The sequence below is a fragment of the Mandrillus leucophaeus genome, unplaced genomic scaffold (assembly GCF_000951045.1).
Source record: "Mandrillus leucophaeus isolate KB7577 unplaced genomic scaffold, Mleu.le_1.0 Scaffold4, whole genome shotgun sequence".
Lineage (NCBI taxonomy): Eukaryota > Metazoa > Chordata > Mammalia > Primates > Cercopithecidae > Mandrillus > Mandrillus leucophaeus.
The window spans coordinates 10,399,983-10,421,683 of NW_012104253.1; the positions used below are offsets into that span (position 1 = coordinate 10,399,983).

The window sequence follows — 21,701 nt, forward strand, 5'->3', positions numbered from 1 at the left end:
CTCAGTTTCCTATCTAAAGAGGAGTGATAGCGGTGCCCACTTCACAGAGTCATTGTGAAGATTTCGTGAGATAATACAGAGGAAGCGCTTGGCAGATATTATTCCATATCTGTCTCTCCCACCACACTAAGACCCCTGGAAGGCAGGACCTTGCCCAAGTCATCCCCAATTAGAGTTAAACACCTGTTTTTCTTTTTACAAGTATCTGCACCTTGGTGCTAATTAGGGGCACCTAAGACATGTCTGCTAACTGACACAGGGCAACCACATTGATGCAACTCCAGCCACATTTTGGTATAAAAAAACTTCATAGAATTGAACGCAGAGCAAAGTTAATTTGCAGCATTACTGTGTTTACTCAGCTTTCCTGACGAAGCCTCCCATTGGTTAATGGCTCGGGGGAGAGGACTACCAAGCGGTGAAGGCCACTGGTCCCTCTAACCATTAACCACCCGGGAAGCTGGCAAACAAAATTTAACAGGCAGCATCCCCCACAGGCTTACTGTACACATGCTAGGGTCCAGGACCGCAGGACCAAGCCAGCAGAAACAGCCTGAGCCCACCGCAGACTGTGAGTAACAACTGAGAACCCTCTATCCCTCCCCCTGCCCAGCCTCCAGAGCAAAGCCAGGGCTGCAGCTTGCTTGCTTGTTTGGTTTGTTGAGATGTTTTGTTTTTTTTAAACGGTACATTGAACATTAGGGCAGCCAGCACTGTTATGAGGCAACCTTGCGGAAGATTTTCCAGATCCCAGAGTCTGTGAGTCATCCACAGGGGTTCTGATGTCCCCTGGGCTCCTGCCATGCAGGGGCCTGACACAGAGGGCTGTAGCTAAGAACCATTCTCGTCCATTGCCGTGATTGATGCTTCTAAGCCCAGCCAGACAGCCACAACACCCACAACAGCCACAGAGTCGCAGCCTGCGAGCTACGATGCATCTGCTCCAGTCGGCACCACTGATGAAGGATGTTGGCCACGGGTAGGGGCCAGGGAGGGCTCAGCTGGCCCAGTGCAGAGGTATTCTTCAGAGTCACGCAGATCTATCCACCACAGCTCCTCACTCAGTGACCCGGGGCGGAGATAATGCACAGAGAACAGAACTGTCTGCACTGTACCACATGTCCTGAGGTTTCAATACAGAAGGTCAAGAACTGTCCCTGGCTCCTAGGGCATTTGTGAAAACAGAACACAGTGAATATTTACTAAGTGAGTCTCTTCAGAGATGAGGAACAAAGAGGGCACACTTGACATGAAATGCATGAACAATATTGATACTCTGCATTTTTATATGGCTGGGTACTCTTTTTTTTTTTTGACAGAGTTTCGCTCTTGTTGCCCAAGCTGGAGTGCAATGGCGCGATCTCAGCTCACTGCAACCTCTGCCTCCCAGGTTCAAGCTATTCTTCTGCCTCAGCCTCCCGAGGAGCTGGAATTTCAGGCACTGACCACCACGTCCTGCTAATTTTTTGTTTTTAGTAGAAACGAGGTTTCACCATGTTAGCAAGGCTAGTCTCAAAGTCCTGACCTCAGGTGATCCGCCCACCTCAGCTTCCCAAAGTGCTGAGATTACAGGCATGAGCCACCGCACCCGGCCATGGCTGGATACTCTTAAGAGCTTTTTTACTCATCATTTTCCTTTCTGTAGAGACAGGCAGAATGGCATGGCACAAGTTCTGAAGTCAGACATCTAGGTTTAGAATTCTAGCTCAGGGGGAGTTACTCTGTCTCCCTGGATCTCAGTTTTCTCATCTGTAAATTGGGCCCCACGATGCTCCGTTAAATGAGGTCACATAAGCCAAGCACTGATAACAACCTCGTCTGGTATTCACGATATTGTCAGGTGGGTGGAGTTTTCACCCTCATCTTAGAGAATTAACGCAGGAGAAGGTGAGGCATACAATCTCCACAGAGATGGCAGGAAAGGGATGGAAGCCCATCCTACCATTGGCATCATGCTGCACAGGGCCTGTGCCCAAGAGGAGATCCCAGACAGGTATGGCAGTGACCAAAGCTAAGCAAAGATTTCACTGCCTGTCATGGGGCAAGGCCATAGAGAAGCACAGATGCAAGGCTTCCTGGAGGCGGTGACCTGGGACCTGAGTCTCAAAGGACAAGATGGAGTGAGCCAGGTGAGGCAGGGAGACGAGGGACCTACAGACTGGAGCCACATGGGCAGGGCTGAGGCAGGTCCGTCTTTGTTCCCTGCTCCCAGCCCAGAGCTGGCTCAGCAAACATGGAAAAATCGAAATGACCTCCCCTGGGGAACTGCAGTGACCTGTCTTGCTGTAACCTGCCGTGTAGTGATGTGACCTGCCCCGCCCTGCCCTGACCCACAGTGGGATAAAAGGCTGGTGGGTGCTGGCAGAATCCCTGACACCCAGTGTTGCTGTGGCTGAGACCTCAAAGGGCCAGATTTGAGGCTGGAGGCAGAACTGTCACCAGGGACTGGGTCACAAACACCCCCTGGGCTACGTTAGTGAAAATCAGCCTCATCGTGGGCAATGGGGAGCCCCTGAAAACTTCAAAGCAGAACTGACCAGCTTGAATTTTCAGGAATTTAGAAAGATGCAGCTGCAGATGGGTAAAAGGGCTGGAGGGAGTTAAACAGAAGGCAGGGAGACAAGGTAGGGTTACTGCTGAGTCCTGGGAGAGATGAGGAGGCTGTGCAGAGGCACTGGAGAAGAGACAAACACCAGAAAAATGGGTAAGGCTAGAGGTATTATTACCAGCTCTTTTTATACTGAGGAAACTGAGGCAGAGTTTAAATAGCCTGTCCTACGTCACCTAATTCGTACATAGCAGCGCTGGGAGCCCAGTCCAGCTTGATCTGCCACAAAACCCAGGAAAAGGAAAGAATTGTCCCAAGGACCCAGAAATCCAAGTCAGAAACCCAGCGGAGAATTCAGTAAAGCCCGACATTTGGGCGCAGGGAGTGGGAAGCAGGTCACACCTGCCTCTATCATCAAAGCAGAGAAGTAGGGACTAGAGCCGCCAACAGGGATTGTTTTCCACGCTGGAGAGAGAAGGGAGACACCCAAGGAGGGTTGAAAGAAGACTCAGGAGAACTAAGGGTTTTGGAAGGGGAGGCGCTCCCAACTGTTTTTCTTGAGATTCTGCTTTTGAAACACACCAGGGAAGGGGCCTCTAGGGAATTCCAGAGCAGAACAGTGGTTCCCACGCTCAGAGCACACCTGGTAAAAGAAAACTTTAGACAAATGAAACGTAGCAGAGTTTAGTTGAGCTAAGAAACGATTCATGAATCACACAGCACCCTAAACCAGTAAAGGTTCGGAGAGTGCCACCAAGCAACGTAGGCAGTATTTAGGGGTAGAAGAAGGAAGTGACATATATACATAGGCTGATAGATTACAGCTCTGTGTTTGCCTTGTTTGGACATGTCCGAGCAGTTCGCAGACTGTGATTGACTGAAAGTTCAGCTGCTATGATTGGTTACTTGTTAAAAGTTAACTTGGTTGCTTGTTAAAGAATATACTCTCAAGTTAGGTTGCAGTTTGTTTACATATTAAGCTAGGTTACAGTTTGCTACATGAGGAGGCAGCTTTAGCCCATATTTAATTTAATTTAACATGCCACACCCTCCTGGAGCACTGGTTTAAATGAGGGTTTCCAGCCCCTTACCCAAAGCGACTGGTTCAACAGTGGGTGGTGCAGCGAGACCTGCTTCTCCCGTAAGCCTCCTGTATTTATTGTGATACAGGCAGCTCCATACAGCACAGGGCCTGAAACCACTAACCTTGCAGGCAGACAATGTCCACTTACTGATTCCAACCTTGGGTGGATTTTTGTTTGTTTGTTTGTTTTTTGTTTTTGTTTTTTTTGAGACAGAGTCTCACTCTGTCACCCAGGCTGGAGTGCAGTGGTGCGATCTCAGCTTACTGCAAGCTGGGTGAATTTTTTCAATTCCATTTATGGAACTCTTCTTAAATCATTTATATTTAATATTTTCCTTAAATTTGTATTGTGGGAAAATATAATACCTAACATTTTAACGACAAGTGTACAGTTCAGTAGCATTAAAAGTCCATTCACGTTGTTGTGCCTCCATCACCACCTTCCATGTCCAGAACTTTTTCATCATCCCAAACTGAAATTCTACACCCACTCAACAATAACTCCCTAATCCCCCCTTGCCCCAGCCCCTGGTACCCACAGTTTTACTTCTGTCTCTATGTATTTGACTACTGTAGGTATAGAATTAGACTCTATTTGTCCTTGTGTGTCTGGCTCATTCCACGTAACATAATGTCTTCCAGGTTCACCCATGTTGTAGGAAATGTCAGAATTTCATTCCTTTTTAAAGTTGAATAGTATTCCATTGTATGTTTATACCATCCTTTGTTCATTCATTCATCCATTGATAGACATTTTGGTTGTTTCCACCTTTTGGCTATGGTGAATAATGCTGCTGTGACTTTGGTCTACAATTATCTAGTCAAGTTCCTTGACTATCTGCTTGCAGTTCTTTGGTGTATATACTCAAAGCAAAATTGTTGGGTCAAATGATGATTCTGTTTAATTTTTAAGGAACTGCTATATTGTTTTCCACACATTGTAGCACTTTATATTCTTACCAGCAAAGAATAAGGGCTCCAATTTCCCCATATGCATGCTAACATTTAAATTTAAAAAAAAAATTTTTTTTTTTTTTGAAACGGAAAAAAAAATGTTGCTGTGTTGCCTAGGCTGGTCTCAAACTCCTGGCCTCAAGCATTCCTCTCACCTCAGCTTTCGGAGTAGCTGGGATTACAGGCACAGGCCATCATGCCTGGTGTGCCAACTTATTGTTTTCTGTTTTGTTTGTCTGTTTATTGTAGCCATCTCTATGGATATGAAGTGGTATCTCATTGTGGTTTTGATATTCCTAATGAATAGTGATGCTGAGCATCTTTTTACATGCTTATTGGCCATTTGTGTGTTGTCTCTGAAAAGATGTCCACTCAAGTCCTTTGCCCATTTCTAACTGGGTTTATTTGTTTTCTTGTTTTCGTTCTTGGGTTTTAGGAGTTCTTTATATATCCTGGATATCAATTCCTTATCAGATATGAAATTTGCAAATGTTTTCCCATTCTGTGAGTTGCATTTTTACTTTATTGACAGTATCCTTTGATGAACAAAGTTTTCAATTTTGATGAAGTCCAATTTGTCTATTTTTTCTTTTGTTGCCCATGGCTTTGGTGTGATATTCAAGAAATTATTGCCAAAGCCAATATCATGAAATTTTTCCCCTATGTTTTTTCCTAAGATTTTTATAATTTTAACTCATGTTTAAATCACTGATCTATTTTGAGTTAATTTTTGTATATGGTGTTAGGTAGAGGTCCATCTTCATTCTTTTGCATGTAAATATCCAATTTTTCAGCACCACTTGTGGAAAAGGCTGTCTTTTCCCCATTGAATGGTTTGGCACCCTTGTCAAACTCATTTTACTATGTATGCAAGGCTTATTTCTGGGCTCTGTATTCTATTCCATTGGTCTATATGTATGTCTTTATACCAGTACCACACTGTTTTGATTTTTATAGTTTTGTAGTAAATTGTGAAATCAGAAAGTGCAAGACGTTCAACTTTGTTCTTTTTCAGTATTGTTTTGGCTCTCCGGGTCCCTTGAGATTTTTATATAAATTTTAGGATGAATTTTTCTATTTCTGTGAAATACAGAACTGGAATTTTGGTAGAAATTGCATTGAATCTATAGACTGCTTTGGATAGTATTATCATCTTAGCAATTTCTTCCAATCCACGAATGCAGGATGTCTTTCCATTTATTTATGTTCTCTTTAATTGCCTTCAGCACTGTTCTGTAGTTTTCAGTGTATAAGTCTCTTACCTCCCTGATTAATCCCTATTTTGTTCTTTTTCATACTATTGTAAATGGAATTGTTTTCTTAATTTCCTTTTCAAATTGTTTTCTTTGTTAGTGTTGGGAAATGCAATTGATTTTATATCTTGCAACTTTGCTAAATTTGTTTATTAGCTCTAACAGAATTTTTTGTAGAATTTTTAGGGTCTTGTACGTATAAAATCATGTCATCTGTGAACACAGACAATTTTACTCCTTCCTTTCAAATATGGATACCTTTTTTTGTTTCTTGCCCAATTGCTCTGGCTAGAACTTCCAGTGCTATGTTAGGTAAAAGTACTGAGAGCAAGCATCCTTGTTTTGTTCCTGATCTTCAGGGAAAAGCTTTCAGCCTTTCACTACTGAGTATAATAGGTTTTATAAATATATAGTCTTGATTATGTTGAGATAGTTTTCTTCTATTACTAATTTTGTTGTAGGACTTTCTACTCAGTCTAGCTAAAAACGGGGTCCTTGTCACATGGCCATGAAAGATTAGGCTCACAGACACTTTGAAGGATGAAAAAAATGGAATTTATTGGGTGAAAAGGAAACTAACTCAGCAAAGCGAGAAAGAGTCCTGTTAACAGGCCCTCATCTCACCGATGGAATCCCCAGATTAGCACACAGGATCAGGAGAGAGAAGCCAAGCTCCTCCCCGCTGCAAAGGGCACAAACTTCCCACAGCTCCACCCCATTCTCCCAGTGCGTGGGCCAATTGAATGTTCTCCAGGCACCTCTTTACACTTGATTGTATCAATCTGTTGTGTGTTTTTACCATGCGAGGGTGTGTTGAATTATGTCAAATACTTTTTTCTGTACCAGTTGAGATGATCACGTGATTTTTTCCTTTCTTTTGTTAATATGATGTATTAGACTGATCAATTTTTATATGTGAAACATCTTTGCATTACAGAAATAAATCCAAATTGGGTATGGTGTATAATCCTACTAATAGCCTCTCAAAATTAATTTAATCCATTATATTAGTCAGGGTTCTCCAGAGAAACAGAATCTATAGGATATATAGAAATATACGTAAGAGGAGGCATTATGGGAATTGCCTTAAGTAATAACAGAAGCTGAGAAGTCCCACAGTCTGCCATCTGCAAGCTGGAGACCCAGGAAAGCCAGCCATGTAATTCAGTCTGAGTCTGAAGGCCTGACAACCGGAGGAGCTAATGGTGCAGCTCCACAATAGGAAAAGGGCCTAGTAAGGCTGCTAGTTTAAGTCCCAGAGGTTAAAAGTCCAAGAACCAGGAGCCCCAATGTTCAGGGGCAGGCAAACATGGATGTCCAGCTCAGGGACAGAAAAGAGAATTTGCCCTTCCCCTACCTCTTTGTTCCATCCAGCCTTTAACGGATTAAAAATGCCCACCCACCCATATTGGTAAAGGTGGCTGTCTTTACTCAATCTACTGATTCATTAGCCAATTTCTTCCAGAAATACTGCCACAGGCCTCTTTTATGTAGGCACTAATTCCTTTTATGAGGGTAGAGCCCCCATGAATAGGTTTCCACATATGAATTTGTGGGGACACAAACATTCAGACTTTAGCAGCTGGTAAAACATTATTTTTGAGTGTGTCTGGGACAAAATAAATTGAGCAAAAAATGGACACAATGGAGGGTGAAATCGTTCTACAGCAATTTAGACACTTCAATACCTCATTCTCAATAATGGATAGAACAACCAGACATAAAATAAGTAAGAAAAAAGAGAACTTGAACATCACAGTAAAAACTAGATGTATCAGACATATACAAAACATCCTACAACAACAGATTACACATTCTTCTCAAGTGCACATGGGACATTCTGCAAGATAGACCCTATGTTAGGCCACAGATCAAGAGTCAATAGTTAAAAAGACAGATATTATACTAAGTATCTTCTTCAATCACAATGAGATGAAGTTAGAAATCATTAACAGAAGGAAAACTGGAAATTTTACAAAGTGTGGAAAAAACAACACACTCTTTATCAACCAGAGGATCGAAAAAGATACCATCAGGGGAATTAGAAAATACTTAAAGACAAGTGAAAATGGAAACACAACATACCAAAACTTATGGAATGAGGGAAAACAGTGTGATGATAGAAATGTATGGCTGTAAACACATTTAAAAAACAAGATCTCAAATAAACAATGGCATATATTCAAATTCAGGTGTTAACTTTAGGATGTTAATGTAATCCCCATAATAATCACAAAGGGATGAGAATAGAATTATTAAAGTGTTTCAACACAAAAAAGCATTTCAGTGCAAAAACTAAATACAAAAGAGGACAGTAATATAGGAAACGAAGAACCAAAAATGTTGTATCTTCTTGCTGTGCTGAAAACTTTATTAATATATCATCACCTTCTTTGTCTTTTGGAACATTTTTAATTCAAAATCTATTTTGTCTAATATTAGTGTAGCCACCCCTGCTCTCTTTTGGTTACTATTTGCATGGGGTAAATTTTCCGTCCTTTCACTTTCAGTCAGTCTATTTGCATTTTTGGATCTAAAATGAGTCTCTTGTAGACAGCATATATTTGTATCATATTTTAGAAGGCTAACGTGTAAAAATAATGTTTAGTCTTTGTTTATAATTTAGGAACTAGAAAAAGAACAAACTAAACTGAAAAATAGCAGAAGGAAGGAAATAATAAAGATTAGAGCAGAGATAAATAAAATCAAGAATAGAAAAACAATAGAGAAAATAAATTAAACCAAAATGCAATATGTATGCTCATAATACATTTAGTCCAGAATATATTTGATATAACCAGCTTCACTTCAATAGCATACAAAAGCTCTGCTTCCTTGTAGCTCTGTTCCCACCTGTTTCCAGTTACTGCCAAAAATGTAACTTATAATTGCCCATGCATCTACCTTTACCAGAGGTCTTTTATTTCTTCATTCAGCTTAAAGTTACTGTCCAGAGTCCTTTCATTTCAATCTGAAATAAAATGCCTCTCATTTCTTACAGGGCAGGTATTGTGGGAAAAAGCTTACTCAGCTTTTGTTTTTCTGGGAATGCTTTAATTGTGTTTTGTTTTTCTTTGAGCATTTTGAACATATCTGTTGGGTGGGTTTTAACCTTTCTGAGCACCTATTTCTGCCTGCCTAAAATCGGGTTAATAATACTTACTTTAGGAATGTTTTGGTCATGGTTAGATGACTGAATATAGCCAGACTACCTAGATCATTGTTGAGTACCTGGTAGGCACTGGATAAATCATAACGGGTGTTATTCATATCTCCAAATGAGGAAACTGAAGTCCAGTGCCCTCTGTGATGTGCTCCCAGGTCACACAGCCAGTGTGGAGGAAAGAACTGGGGCTTGAACGGGGTCTTTTGCCTGCCCCCTGTTGCACTATGCCCCATTGACTCAGAGACTGCCACATCATCTAACAAGCTTTTCTGATTTGGCAGGGCCTGGCTATACTGGACAATGCCACTCCTCCTGTTCACCTGTCTTCTCTGGCTGTCCACCAGTGGCCTCTGGACCATCCAGGCCATGGATCCTAATGCTGCTTATAGGAACATGAGTAGCCATCACCGGGGCCTGGCTGCAGTCAACGCTGACTTTGCCCTCAGCCTGTATAAGCACCTAGTGGCCTTGAGTCCAAAGAAGAACATTTTCATCTCCCCCGTGAGCATCTCCATGGCCTTAGCTATGCTGTCCCTGGGCACCTGTGGCCACACACGGGCCCAGCTTCTCCAGGGCCTGGGTTTCAACCTCACTGAGAGGTCTGAGACTGAGATCCACCAGGGTTTCCAGCACCTCCACCAACTCTTTGCAAAGTCAGACACCAGTTTAGAAATGACCATGGGCAATGCCTTGTTTCTTGATGGCAGCCTGGAGTTGCTGGAGTCATTCTCAGCAGACATCAAGCACTACTATGAGTCAGAGGTCTTGGCTATGAATTTCCGGGACTGGGCAACAGCCAGCAGACAGATCAACAGCTATGTCAAGAGTAAGACACAGGGGAAAATTGCCGACTTGTTGTCAGGGCTGGATAGCCCAGCCATCCTCGTCCTGGTCAACTATATCTTCTTCAAAGGTATTCCCACCCATCCCAGTCTGAAGGCCCATCCACTATGGCCAGGAATAATAACAGCCGTTAAAATCCAGGGCACACTCTTGGGCAAAGTCTTTGATTCTGTAAAGTACATATACATCTGGGACTCTCCATCTTCCCCACAGTCCTGTTGGGTAGGTGGAATTATATTATTTTACAAAAGATCAAAATGCCACCCGGAAGGGTTGGGCAGTGTGCCCACATGCTGGCAGGCTGGCTTGAGGCCTACACCTGTAACCATGAACAGTCTGGCTGCTTCGTGCTCCACAAATGCTGACTGTCAAGTACTGGGCCAGGGACTGGAAAAATGGCCTGGAACCAGACAGAACCCCATCCACCCCTCGGGAACTCCCAGATGCCCCCAAAGCTGTCCTGCACACACTGCTCTAACCAGGTCTTGCTTCAGTTTTTCAACCTTCCTGTTCATAAAAACCTGGAAGTTCTAGCGGAGAATGCACTTCCAGGTCTTTTCCAGCTTCTAGAAGCCACATGGCTTGTGGGCCTCTCTTATTTTCAAAGCCAGTAATTGCATCATTCCCACCTCTGCTTCCATCATCACGTCTCTGATTCTGACTTTCCTGCCTTCCTCTTTGACTTACAAGAACCCCTCAGGATTACACTGGATAATGGCCCACCTGGGTGATCCAGGATAACCTGCCCATCTCAAGGCCAGCAGATTAGCAATTGTGATTCCATCTACAACTTTAATTCCCCCTGGACATGAAAGCTAAAATATTCTCAAGTTCTGGGGATTAGAATGTAGACATTTTGGAGGGCTATTATTCTGCCTACCACAAAGCCCAGGCCTCTTCTGTCTCATGAGCCCTCTTGCAACTTATCTGACTGCCTAAAACATCTTCCCTCATTTCAAATCTTAGCTCAAAAGTCACCTCCTCTGTGAAGCCTCCCCAGATTCACCCAGGAAAACCTTTGTCCTCATATGCATGCTCCACAGTTTGCCCATGTCTCGTTTGGGCAATCATCTTGCCATAACACATTGTTTAGCACCTAAGTGGTTGAGTTTCAGTTAAGCAATCATATTCAAAGGAATGCAGGTAAAACAGCCAAAATAAGCAAACTAAGCCAGTATCCCTATTGAACATGTGTCTCTCGACAAGATCATCAGATCAGTGGAGGTGTGATCCCCAGCCAGGACTCCTCATGCCCCCTTCCCCTCCTCCCCAACTCTCTCTCAGGACCTCCCATCAGACTGCGCTCACCTCCCCTCCCACCCTGCACCTCCTTACTGCCTGGACTGACTTAGCATCTGTATGAGTCCTTCTTCTCCACCTGCCTCTGGGTCTTTCCTGCTCTCCAGCACAAGGTTGGGAACTCCCGGGAGAGGCTGCCCTCCTGGCAGGATGGTGAGGCTGAGAGGCTGACCGGGCAAAGACAGCCTTCTTAACACCTGACCGTGGGAGGACCAGGGAGGCTGTGAACATTTGCCCAAAACCTCTTCTGTGTGCTCCCACAGATTCCATAGACCATCTCCCCGACGAGGCTGTGCACCCTTGTGCAGGGTGTCTTTGTCTCTTTGGGAGATCCCAGTGCCCTTGTGGAATGTTTGGTGCATGGAAGGAGCTCAGCAGTGATTGTACAGAGGTTCAGGCAACACAGCCTGGGGAAAAGGCATGGTAAACCCAGGTGCAGGGAGGGCCCTCCTGAGCCTAAGAAAGGCCTGAGCACGTGTGGGCATCTGGTGGAACAGGTGCTGGCGCGGCATCATTCTGCACGAGGTTTCAGTGTCCTCAGGACCACAGTGGGGCTAAGCGGATAGGAGATCAACAGCTTTAGGTTACACAATTAGAGAAACTTTGAACACTTGAATGCAGGACCAGACATTGATGGGGGTGAAATGCCTCATTGTACACAGATTTTCTATGGCACAGCAAAACGAATCCGCAAGTCTTTGGTTAAAGCTGCTGGGAAAATACTCTGAAATATTTCTAGCAAGCCAGGATAATAAACAGAAATCAAGATTAGTGTAGCTATTGTCACTAAATGTAGTATATGTAAAATGGTCCTGATGTGTGATTTATTTATTGGACTTTCTTGACAGTTCTTTTTGAATAACATTAAAAATATTGTTACAAGATTTTCCAGAGGAGCCATCTTTGCTTTCTCGGATTTTCCCCAATAAATTCTTTCTCTACCACCAATTCTCCTAGGACTTTTTGAGAATAGATCCCTTAAAGTAGAGGCTGAACCCCATTTTGTATTTTGTTTTGCGTCAAACTATATACATTATGCTTGCTTCTAGCAAAGAAACACTCCATAAAAAGCAAGCAGCAAAATGTTAAGGATGAAAAAAAACTAACAATGAAAAATATTTTACCCACTTTTTTTTTTTTTTTTTTTTTTTTTTTTTTTTTTTTTGCTGTAAGTTAGCCACAAAATACAACTGCCCTCTAGTTCTGAGGACTTTAGACTTCCTTTGGAGGATGATTTGAGAACCCTCAAATGACCCTCAATCTCAAGACATAAAAAAAAAACAAGCTGGATGGTGGCACCCTGGAACATGGTAGAGGGGACCTGAGGGCCTGCGGGGGGTGGGAGTCTGTGACCCCGAAGGAGTCTTCTCACCCTGACTCTTCATTAGGACAATGTGACCTAAAGGAAGGACCATTCAGCAGGGTCAGGAGCCTCAGCTGGGCCGGCCAGGCTGGCAGGGGTGGAGATGGCCCCCTCCCTTCCCACCAGGGACTCTGAGTTTGAGACTTGAGGTCCAGCACCACTTCCAGAGCCCTCAGAACTGGGACCCACTCTAGGCATGGGGAGCCGAGGCACAGTCTGAGCTAAGCGAATTTTACCCCCAAATCCAAGGACCAGCACTCTCTTGGTCTCTCCCCACTGCCTTGTGTAGAAGCCAATCTCAGAAACAGAGCTCATCCTCAACCCATTCCAAGAAGTAGAGGATGAAACAGGCTTTAAATTTCTGAGAATTTTTATATCTTACCTAAAAACCCTTGAGGCTTGAATGGGGACATTCCAAGCATGCAGAAGGCCACTGTGTCACTTGGATAGCAGGCCCGTGAGGTGACCCAGAACTGTGTTTTCCCCTCTGCCCTAAAGACCTGTCTCCTCCTCTTCCTAGGCACATGGACACAGCACTTTGACCTGGCAAGCACCGGGGAGAACTTCTATGTGGACGAGACGACTGTGGTGAAGGTGCCCATGATGTTCCAGTCAAGCACCATCAGTTACTTTCATGACTTGGAGCTCCCCTGCCAGCTGGTACAGCTGAACTATGCGGGCAATGGGACTGTCTTCTTCATCCTTCCAGACAAGGGGAAGATGAACACGGTCATCGCTGCATTGAGCCGGGACACGATTAACAGGTGGTCCGCAGGCCTGACCAACAGGTAAGCCCTCCAGCCATCGTGTTGATTTCTGCAATGCACGTGTCCCCAGAAAGTGGGGCGGGTGAAAAGGGGGTATGCCGGGGCATCCTTCCTTCCCTGGACTCAGCCTCCAGGGCTCATTGTGTTCCTGTCTGCTGGGCCTCCAAAGGCTGTAAGGTTCTCTGATGTGGAGCTCACACTAATTTATTGATCTGTCCATCAGTACTGAAATACTTTGGGACATTTCACAAAGTGAGGTCCCCTTTCCCTGTGAAGTTCATACACACCCTCTGCATTGTCATATTTTTGCAGCATTTTCTTAAACTAAGTTTGCCAACCACGCAGCTACACACTTACCCATTTTGTCATCTTGCTTACCTGAAACCAGGCCCTGCCTAAAGATTCCTGGGAGACCTCATAGGAGTATAGTGAAAATGACCTCTGTATTCATCATGGAGCCAATGCAAAACCTATATGAATGGTTCTTAAGCTACTCAGGGCATCTAACTCTTCAATCAATCAATCAGCAAACAACTAAGAAAGCAAGGCTAAAGTAGGTAATAAGCAAGTAAGTAGAAAGAAAGCAAGGACTGCATATCCTAAAGAGGCAGTAATCAGGAAGAGAAGCAGCCAGTGGATTCCCTCTATCTCTGACCTCAGGCTCAAGCAAGGGGCTGGTGCAGGATTGACACTCAGGCAAGGTCAGCTGAGGATGTGAGTCAGCAATAAATCAATGAATGAATGGATAGGTGAGTGAATGGATGGAAGAACGAATGAGTGAGTGAATTAATGAATGAATAAGTGAGTGAGTGCATAGAATGGTGAGTCAGTGAATGGAGAATGAGTTAATGAATTAATAAGTAAATGGATGAATGAGTGCATGGATGGATGGCTGGATGGTTGGATGGATGGATGGACAAACAAATGAGATTTTCCCCTCCAAGTACCCCTGAGCTAGAGAGCAATTGAAATTATTGTCATGCGAGTGCCCAGCCCCTGCTCCTCACCTTGAAGGAGGAAGGAGATGTTCTTTAGAACATGGTCCTCACTCTCAGGGAGATTCAAGTTCCGTCTGTGCAAAAGAGTCAGAAAATGCCAACCAGAATGAAACCTGGTGGCAGGTGGGCTGATGCAGACTCAAAAGCAGAGGGGGTGCTGAGGAGGGAGTGGGCATGTAGATCTGGAGTAGCTCAGGAAAGCTGGTGCATCAGGCAGCATTTCATTCACTCATTCATTCATTCATGCATTCATTCATTCAATGTGCTTTTCATTCACTCATTCATTCAATGCACATAAACGGAAGCACCTGCTATGTACCATGCACTAGCTAAGCACAAGGGTCGGAGTAGTGAATAGGACAAAATAGAGGCCTTAAAGACATGCACTCTAGAGCAGAAAACAGATTCTGTTGGAATTAATAGCGGTACAATGATGTGAGTTCAACAGTGTGATTTCTGAGAGAGACCGAGAGAGATGTGTAACATGCACTGGCTGGGAGGTGGGAATGCCTGACTCTGCCCAGGGTATGGGGAAGGGCTGCAGAGCAGGTTGTTTTCCCTTGAAACTGCCTTGAGCCTGAGTGGAAGTTCAGCCAGTGGGAAGTGGCCTTCAGACCCGGCATGAAGAGGGCATGGCACCAACCAAGTCAGGGGACCATGTCCAGAGTGCCAACAATGGAAGGCCAGCAGTAATGAAGGAGATAAATTTGGCTTGGACAAATTTTGTGATCTAAAAATTCTGCAGTAGATAATCTAGGAGGAAGCTCCTCTACTTTATTAATATGTAGGTTTTGTGATTTATGGTTTCAGATTGTTTTCATTTTGAATGATACCCTCTGAGAGCTGTTTGATGTTGGGTGCTTCTAGAGAAGATCATCCAGTTCTGTGAATGCACATGGAACTGCCTGGAAATTTGACTTCTCTCCTGTAGGGAAGTCATGTGGTCAGCCCTGTGCTTCTGTGCAATCCCCTATAGCTATGTGGAGGACACAGTTCTTAAACCATCCATACCTACGCTTGAGAGTGTGTGTGTGTGTGTGTGTGTATGTACACATGTATATGCGTGGGTGTGAACCTGTATCTGGGCAATGCTAGGGATCCATTTGTCATCTCTTCCTCCTTTCTGCCCAAAGAAAACCTGTAATTTAGGCATAGTACCACAAGGGGGTGATAATGCACCTTGATACAAACAATGCATTCCAGATCATACTCCATTGAAAATGATGGGAAGGACTGTCTATCTTTCTTTACACCAAAAATAATCTTTTCATGAAAATACTTCAATGTGAGCAACATTAATCAATAATACATACCTTAAAGCCCCATTACCTTGCTCTCAGAAAGCTTTCAACAATGCAGCAGGTGGCAGGTGGCAAAACTAGTCCTGGCCTTTTCAGTTCTGTTGCCTCCCAGTTGTGTGACTTTAGGGGAATTCTTCAGCCTCTCTAAGTGTTGATCTCTCAACCTGGAAATTAAAGATGTTGATTCCAACTTCATAGGTGTGTATATGTGTGTGTGCACGCATGTGTGGGGGTGTGTGTGTGTGTGTGAGAGAGAGAGAGAGAGAGAGAGAGAGAGAGAGGAGACAAAAAAATTAAAGAACATAGACCAGGTGTTTGGGATAAGTTGGTCTCCCTTCCTTTCTTTCTGTTACTATTTCCACACCTAGAGAAGGTACACACCCATTCGCCTCTGGTTCTTCTCCCTCTCCTTCAGAAAAGGATGACTTCCACTTCACACGGGATGGTTGCCAGTCTCCAGGCCTCACCCAGGGCTGCTTTTGCTCAGTGAGGAGAGGGTCTTGTGCCTTCCCTCCCATCTGCCCAGAGAGCCAGTGAGAGTTCACTGACACCCCTCGGTTTCAGCATTTCATCTGCTCTCCCTCTGGGCAGAAGGCACAAGAAGAATTTTAAAATAACGCTAAGGCCTTGACATGTTAAAAAGCATAGATGCCCGTGCTACCCCTAGCGTGACCCCACTTACCTTTCTAGAAACCCCACCTGCTTCATCCGGTAGAAACTGCCAGCTGAATCAGATTCTTGCAGAATCACAGAGCTTTAGCACCCACCAGCCCTGGGAGAGCCTGTGTTCAACACCTTTGTGTGCGGGTGAGGACATTAGCACAGAGAGGGGCTGGACTTGGCTAAGGCCACACAGCATTAGTGGCACAGCTGGAGCCAGGGACCACTGCTCCCAGCTGGGCACTCCCTCCAGGCCTCTGCTTCTAGCAGGGGTTCTCCTGGGACCAAAAATGCTTCTTTATGGACTATTGTCTTAAATGCTCCATGGTCTAGCTGCATCCCAGGTGGAATCAGCTCAAAGGAACTACAGAGAAGAAAAGAACGTGCAATTCAGAGACCCTATGGGAAAGCTGCCTGTGTCATGGAGGCAGAGACAGATCCTGCCTCCTGTTCTGTCCCTTCTACCCACAAAGAGCAAGTCAGGCTCAGGGACAGGAGCTGGAGGGAGAGCACGAGGAAATAAGAGCCTGTCCAGGAGAAGAGGTGCTGCTCTCCCCTCTGCCAGGCCCAGCCCTGGAATGTCTAACTCTGTCTGCTTACCCCGAGCAGCCAGGTGGACCTGTACATTCCGAAAGTCACCATATCTGGAGTCTATGACCTCGGAGATGTGCTGGAGGAAATGGGCATTGCAGACTTGTTCACCAACCAGGCAAATTTCTCAGGCATCACCCAGGATGCCCAACTGAAGTCATCAAAGGTAAATGTCTTGGAAGCCCACCTTTTCTTCCCCCCTCCAAAATTCACAATATAAATATAATACTAGGAAGTGGCCCTGAGTTCATTCATGAATGAGCCTCTGGGTGCCTGGCTGAGAACCCCAGGTCGAGTCCAAGCCCCTTGTCTCACCATGAGGTAAATGGAGGCTCAGCAAGAAAACGTGACATCCCCAAGATCACACAGGAAGCTATGACACAGGAGGGCCATAGCCCAGGCACCTACCCATCCCACCAGACCCCACAGAGGGGGCACTATGAAAACCAAGTTGTCATGGCAGAACTGTGAGTTACCCCTGGCAAAAAGAAACAGGAAAAGTGGCAAATGTCTAATTGGGATCACATTGTGCTTTCTGCCCAATCACATCCATTCAATTATGTAAAGGCTTCAGCTTTATGTTCTGTTATTCATGCATTCAGAAAATTTTTACTGAACACCTACTATGTGTCCCAAACTGTGTAGGCCCTGTGTGTGTCCCCATTACTCAAATGTGTGGCCCCTGACCTCAAGACACAAGGACTTTGTGGCCACCATGGTACCTGGCAGATAATATGTGCTCAGTAAAATGCATGCTGTGTGAGTGGATTGAGTCAACACAGCTGCCTCCTCAGAAGGAGGGTATTATCTCAATTTCTCAGAGGAGGAATCTCCTGCTCAGGGAGGGTATACAGCTTGCCCGAAGTCACAGAGCTAGTAAATAACAGTTTGATGTTTGATCTCAGGCCTGTTGACTCAAAACCTCATCTGCTCAAGACATATTGCAAGAGTTCCAATCCCAGCTCAGCTTCTTCCTAGGTCTGGGTGCCACTCACAGAGCCACCAGAGCCTGAGTGTGCTTGCTGGAAAGAGTCACTGGGAGTTCACCCCTTAGGGTGTTGTGAGCTTACCAATATCACCTGTTACTTAATTAGCCAGGTTATGAGCCGCCAGAGTCTTTTGATACAAGCTAGGCAGATGTTTTGCTGACTTTAGAACTCCTCCTAATTTTGATCACAACAAGGACATATCAACAGTCAAAGATTTACATTTTTAGATTCTGCTTCAGCTTTCCTAAACAGAACAGCCATAGGCACTTTGCATAACTCGAACCCTAGTATTTACCCAGCAGAGTGGAAAGGGAACAAGATCTCCCTCTGCTACCCCAGGGCAGTAAGAAGCACCCAACATGGACAGTGAAGCCCAGTTCAAGCCATGAGACCTCTGATCTCCATGTGATTGGCCCAACCTGCCCGTTTGATAGGAAGTGTAGGTGCAGCCCGGGTTCTGGAGGTGGACAGACTTGGGCTGTATCATCCTGGGGCTGCCACTTGGATAAGAATCCAGCAAGTGACCTTCTCTGAGCCTGGATTCACCTTCCTAAAACCAAGGACATGAAGGGTCCCAGCAATGAGGCAGGAAAACGAGAACACACAGCAGGTCTCACCACCCATCTTCGTTCTGTACCTAACAGGTGGTCCACAAAGCTGTGCTGCAACTCAGTGAGGAGGGTGTGGACACAGCTGGCTCCACTGGGGTCAGCCTAAACCTGACGTCCAAGCCTATCATCCTGCGTTTCAACCAGCCCTTCATCATCATGGTCTTCGACCACTTCACCTGGAGCAGCCTTTTCCTGGCCAGGGTTGTGAACCCAGCGTAAGAGACCGCCCACCCAGAGCCTCAGCACTATCTGACTTTGGGCACCAGGGACACCACGGAAATGTTTTGGAGAGTGGGAGGTTTCCCCCAATCTCCTCCAAGTTCTCCTCCCTCCAACCAGAGTTGTGTCTACCTTTAGGCATCTTGTAATAAATGTCATTGCGACTTTGATGACGAGCGTGGTTAAAGGGAAGAACAGGGGGTTTCTGGAGGTTACTGTGATAAAGTGGTGTTTGCAAAGCCCCAGGCCTGCAGTCTTCATCTGTGTGGGCTGCCATAACAAAGCACCACAGGTTTATGAACAACAGAAATGCATTTCTCATAGTTCTGGAGGCTGGAAGTCTGAGATCAGAAGCCAGCCTGGTTGGGTTTTGGGGAAGGTCGGTTCCGGGTTCAGGGGTGGCACCTTCTGGCTGTGTCCTCACAAGGCAGAAAGAGCAGAGAAAGCTCTCTGGGGCCTCTTTTATAAGGGTCCTAATCCCATTCATGAGAGTTTTACCCAGGACCTAATCACCTCCCAGAAGCTCCAACTCTAACACCATCACCTTTGGGATTTGGTTCTAATGTATCAATCTGGGGAGACACAAACATTCAGGTCATAACACCTGGTACTGCCACAGGAGGAGCAACTCCTCTGGCCAACAAACCCTCCCCTCTTCCCTAATACAAGACAAACCTCAGCTGAACTAAATCTAAAGTATAAACGAGCAATGAATGATTCACAAATCGGACAGCCTCATCAGCTGTGAGACTCCAGGGCAGCCACGTGGTGGAAGAAGATTTATGGACAGAAAAAGGAAAATGATGTACAGAAAACAGAAGTGAGGAACAGAAACAGCTGGATTGGGTATAGGTTTGTGTTTGTCTTATTTGGTTACATTTGATCAGCCAAAACTCGGTGACTGGCACAAGTGTAGGCTATGGTCTGTTTATCTCTCCACTTGCTATAGTTCATGATGTACTGAGAAACCTTTAGGCCAAATTTAAAATGTGTAAGGAGATCACATTAGGCTAACCTTGATTTAACAGCCCTGACAAGTGCAGACGAACGTGGCATCTTTAATCTGTCACGAGTGTTAGGGGTCAGGGCAGTGCAGGAAGGTTTGTGGGAAAGAGACAGAATCCCAGCCAGGTCCATGAGAGGTAAGATACTGAAAGTCTTTTAAGGTTTCTTGTCTTTAAGGTTTCCTGGAGGCAGAGGGGGTGTTGGACATTTCTGGGCTCCCACCAGAGCAGCTGACGCTGGAAGCCTGTTGTGGGTGAACAGCAGAGTCTTGCTCCAGAAAGACAGGAGGAGACTTAGCAGATGTGCAGATGGTTTGGCTCTGTGTCCCCACCCAAATTTCATCTCAAATTGTAATCTTCACATGTGGAGGGGGAAGCCTGTAATCCCCGCGTGTCCAGGGAGGGAGGTGATTGGATCATGGGGGTGCTTTCCCCCATGCTGTTCTCATGATAGTGAGAGAGTTCTCATGAGATCTGATGGTTTTATAATTGTTTGGCATTTCCTCCTGTACACACTATCTCTCTCACCTGCTGCCAGTAAGACGTGTCTGCTTCTCCTTCCACCATGACTGTAAGTTTCCTGAGGCCTCCCCAGCCATTAGTCAATTAAACCTCCTTTGTTTATAAATTACTCAGTCTGAGGTAATATCTTTATGGCAGTGTGAAAACAGAGTAACACAGAATCAGTTCCAACATTCATTGGTTTTCCTTTCTTATTGCAAAAGCAACACGCACTGAAGCAAAACCCCAGGTAGAGGCTGGGGTTGGGCCATCTTATGGTAGTTGCCCTAACACTGAGCTAATATAATCCTAACCCCTACAGCACCAGGAACACTGTTTCTGTTTGGTGAGTAATTGAATTCGTCTTACTCGTTTTTTTGTTTTTGTTTTTGTTTTTAGTATGCTTTTTACATCGTTCACTTTTAAACCATTTTCATTTTTAAACCAAAAGTGGCATTTCAGGCCAGGCACAGTGGCTCACACCTGTAATCCCAGCACTTTGGGAGGCCAAGGTGGGTGGATCAGTTGAGGTCAGGAGTTCGAGACCAGCCTGGCCAACATGGTGAAACCCTGTCTCTACTAAAAATACAAAAAATTAGCCAGGCAGGATGGCACGTGCCTGTAGCCCCAGCTACTCAGGAGGCTGAGGCATGAGAATTGCTTGAACCCAGGAGGCAGAGCTTGAAATGAGCTGAGATCGTGCCACTGCACTCCAGCCTGGGTGCCAGAATGAGAGTTCTCTAAAAAAAAAAAAAAAAAAAAAAAAAAAAAAAAAAAAAAAGTGGCATCTCAAATAAATGAGGCAAACAAATTGTGTTAAAACATTTATTTAAAATGCTTGGTTGGGGACAATCAGGTAGCCAGCTGAAAAACAGTGTAAATTAGAATCACTGTCATCCTTACACCAGGATCAATTCCTGATAGATCAAAGATTTAGACATAAATTGAAATCCTAAAATAAGAAGGATATAATGAATGTTTTAAAAATAATCTCATAGTGAGAAAGACTTAATGCTATAAACCCAGAAATGACTAAAGATAGATACATTCAACTACATAAACATTTTTAAAAGTATAATCAAATTTAAAAGGCAAATGACAAAGTACCAAAAATCTTGCCATTCACATCCTTAAATAGCTAATTTCTTCTATAAGTCATAAAATTCTGATTGACCCTAGGATAATGGTAGCTGCATGAATATTTCTTACACATCACCCCAACAAGCTATAAAATCAGCAGTAGTGCACATAAAACTACACATGACCTAAGCCTTCACCATTACATTACCACCTGAAATTGGAATCCCAGGAAGGGGACAGTTTGGGGACAGGAAAATATTTTAAGAAATAATGTTTAAATTATTTTCTAAACATGATGAAAACTATAAATTTACAGTTCCAAGAAATTCAACAAGCCCAAAGCAGGAGAAAGAACACCAGCCAAGGTGCTCTTTTAATAATCAATAATTAAAAATCAATTTTAATAATCAAATTCCTTAAAACTAAGGATAAAGAGAAAAATCTTAAAAGCAGCTAGAAAAAAGGATATA

At 44.5% G+C, this 21,701-nt stretch overlaps 1 protein-coding gene across 1 annotated transcript; it reads left to right on the forward strand.

Annotated features, from left to right (window-relative positions):
• Positions 1–443: 443 nt before the first annotated feature.
• SERPINA6 (serpin peptidase inhibitor, clade A (alpha-1 antiproteinase, antitrypsin), member 6) lies at positions 444–18,816 on the forward strand. The gene is made up of 5 exons (XM_011991707.1): positions 444–571; positions 9,287–9,918; positions 13,031–13,298; positions 16,846–16,993; positions 18,461–18,816. The coding sequence occupies exons 2-5, from the start codon at positions 9,306–9,308 to the stop codon at positions 18,644–18,646; spliced, it is 1,215 nt and encodes a 404-aa protein (XP_011847097.1). The 5' UTR covers positions 444–571; positions 9,287–9,305; the 3' UTR covers positions 18,647–18,816.
• The last annotated feature ends 2,885 nt before the right edge of the window (positions 18,817–21,701 follow it).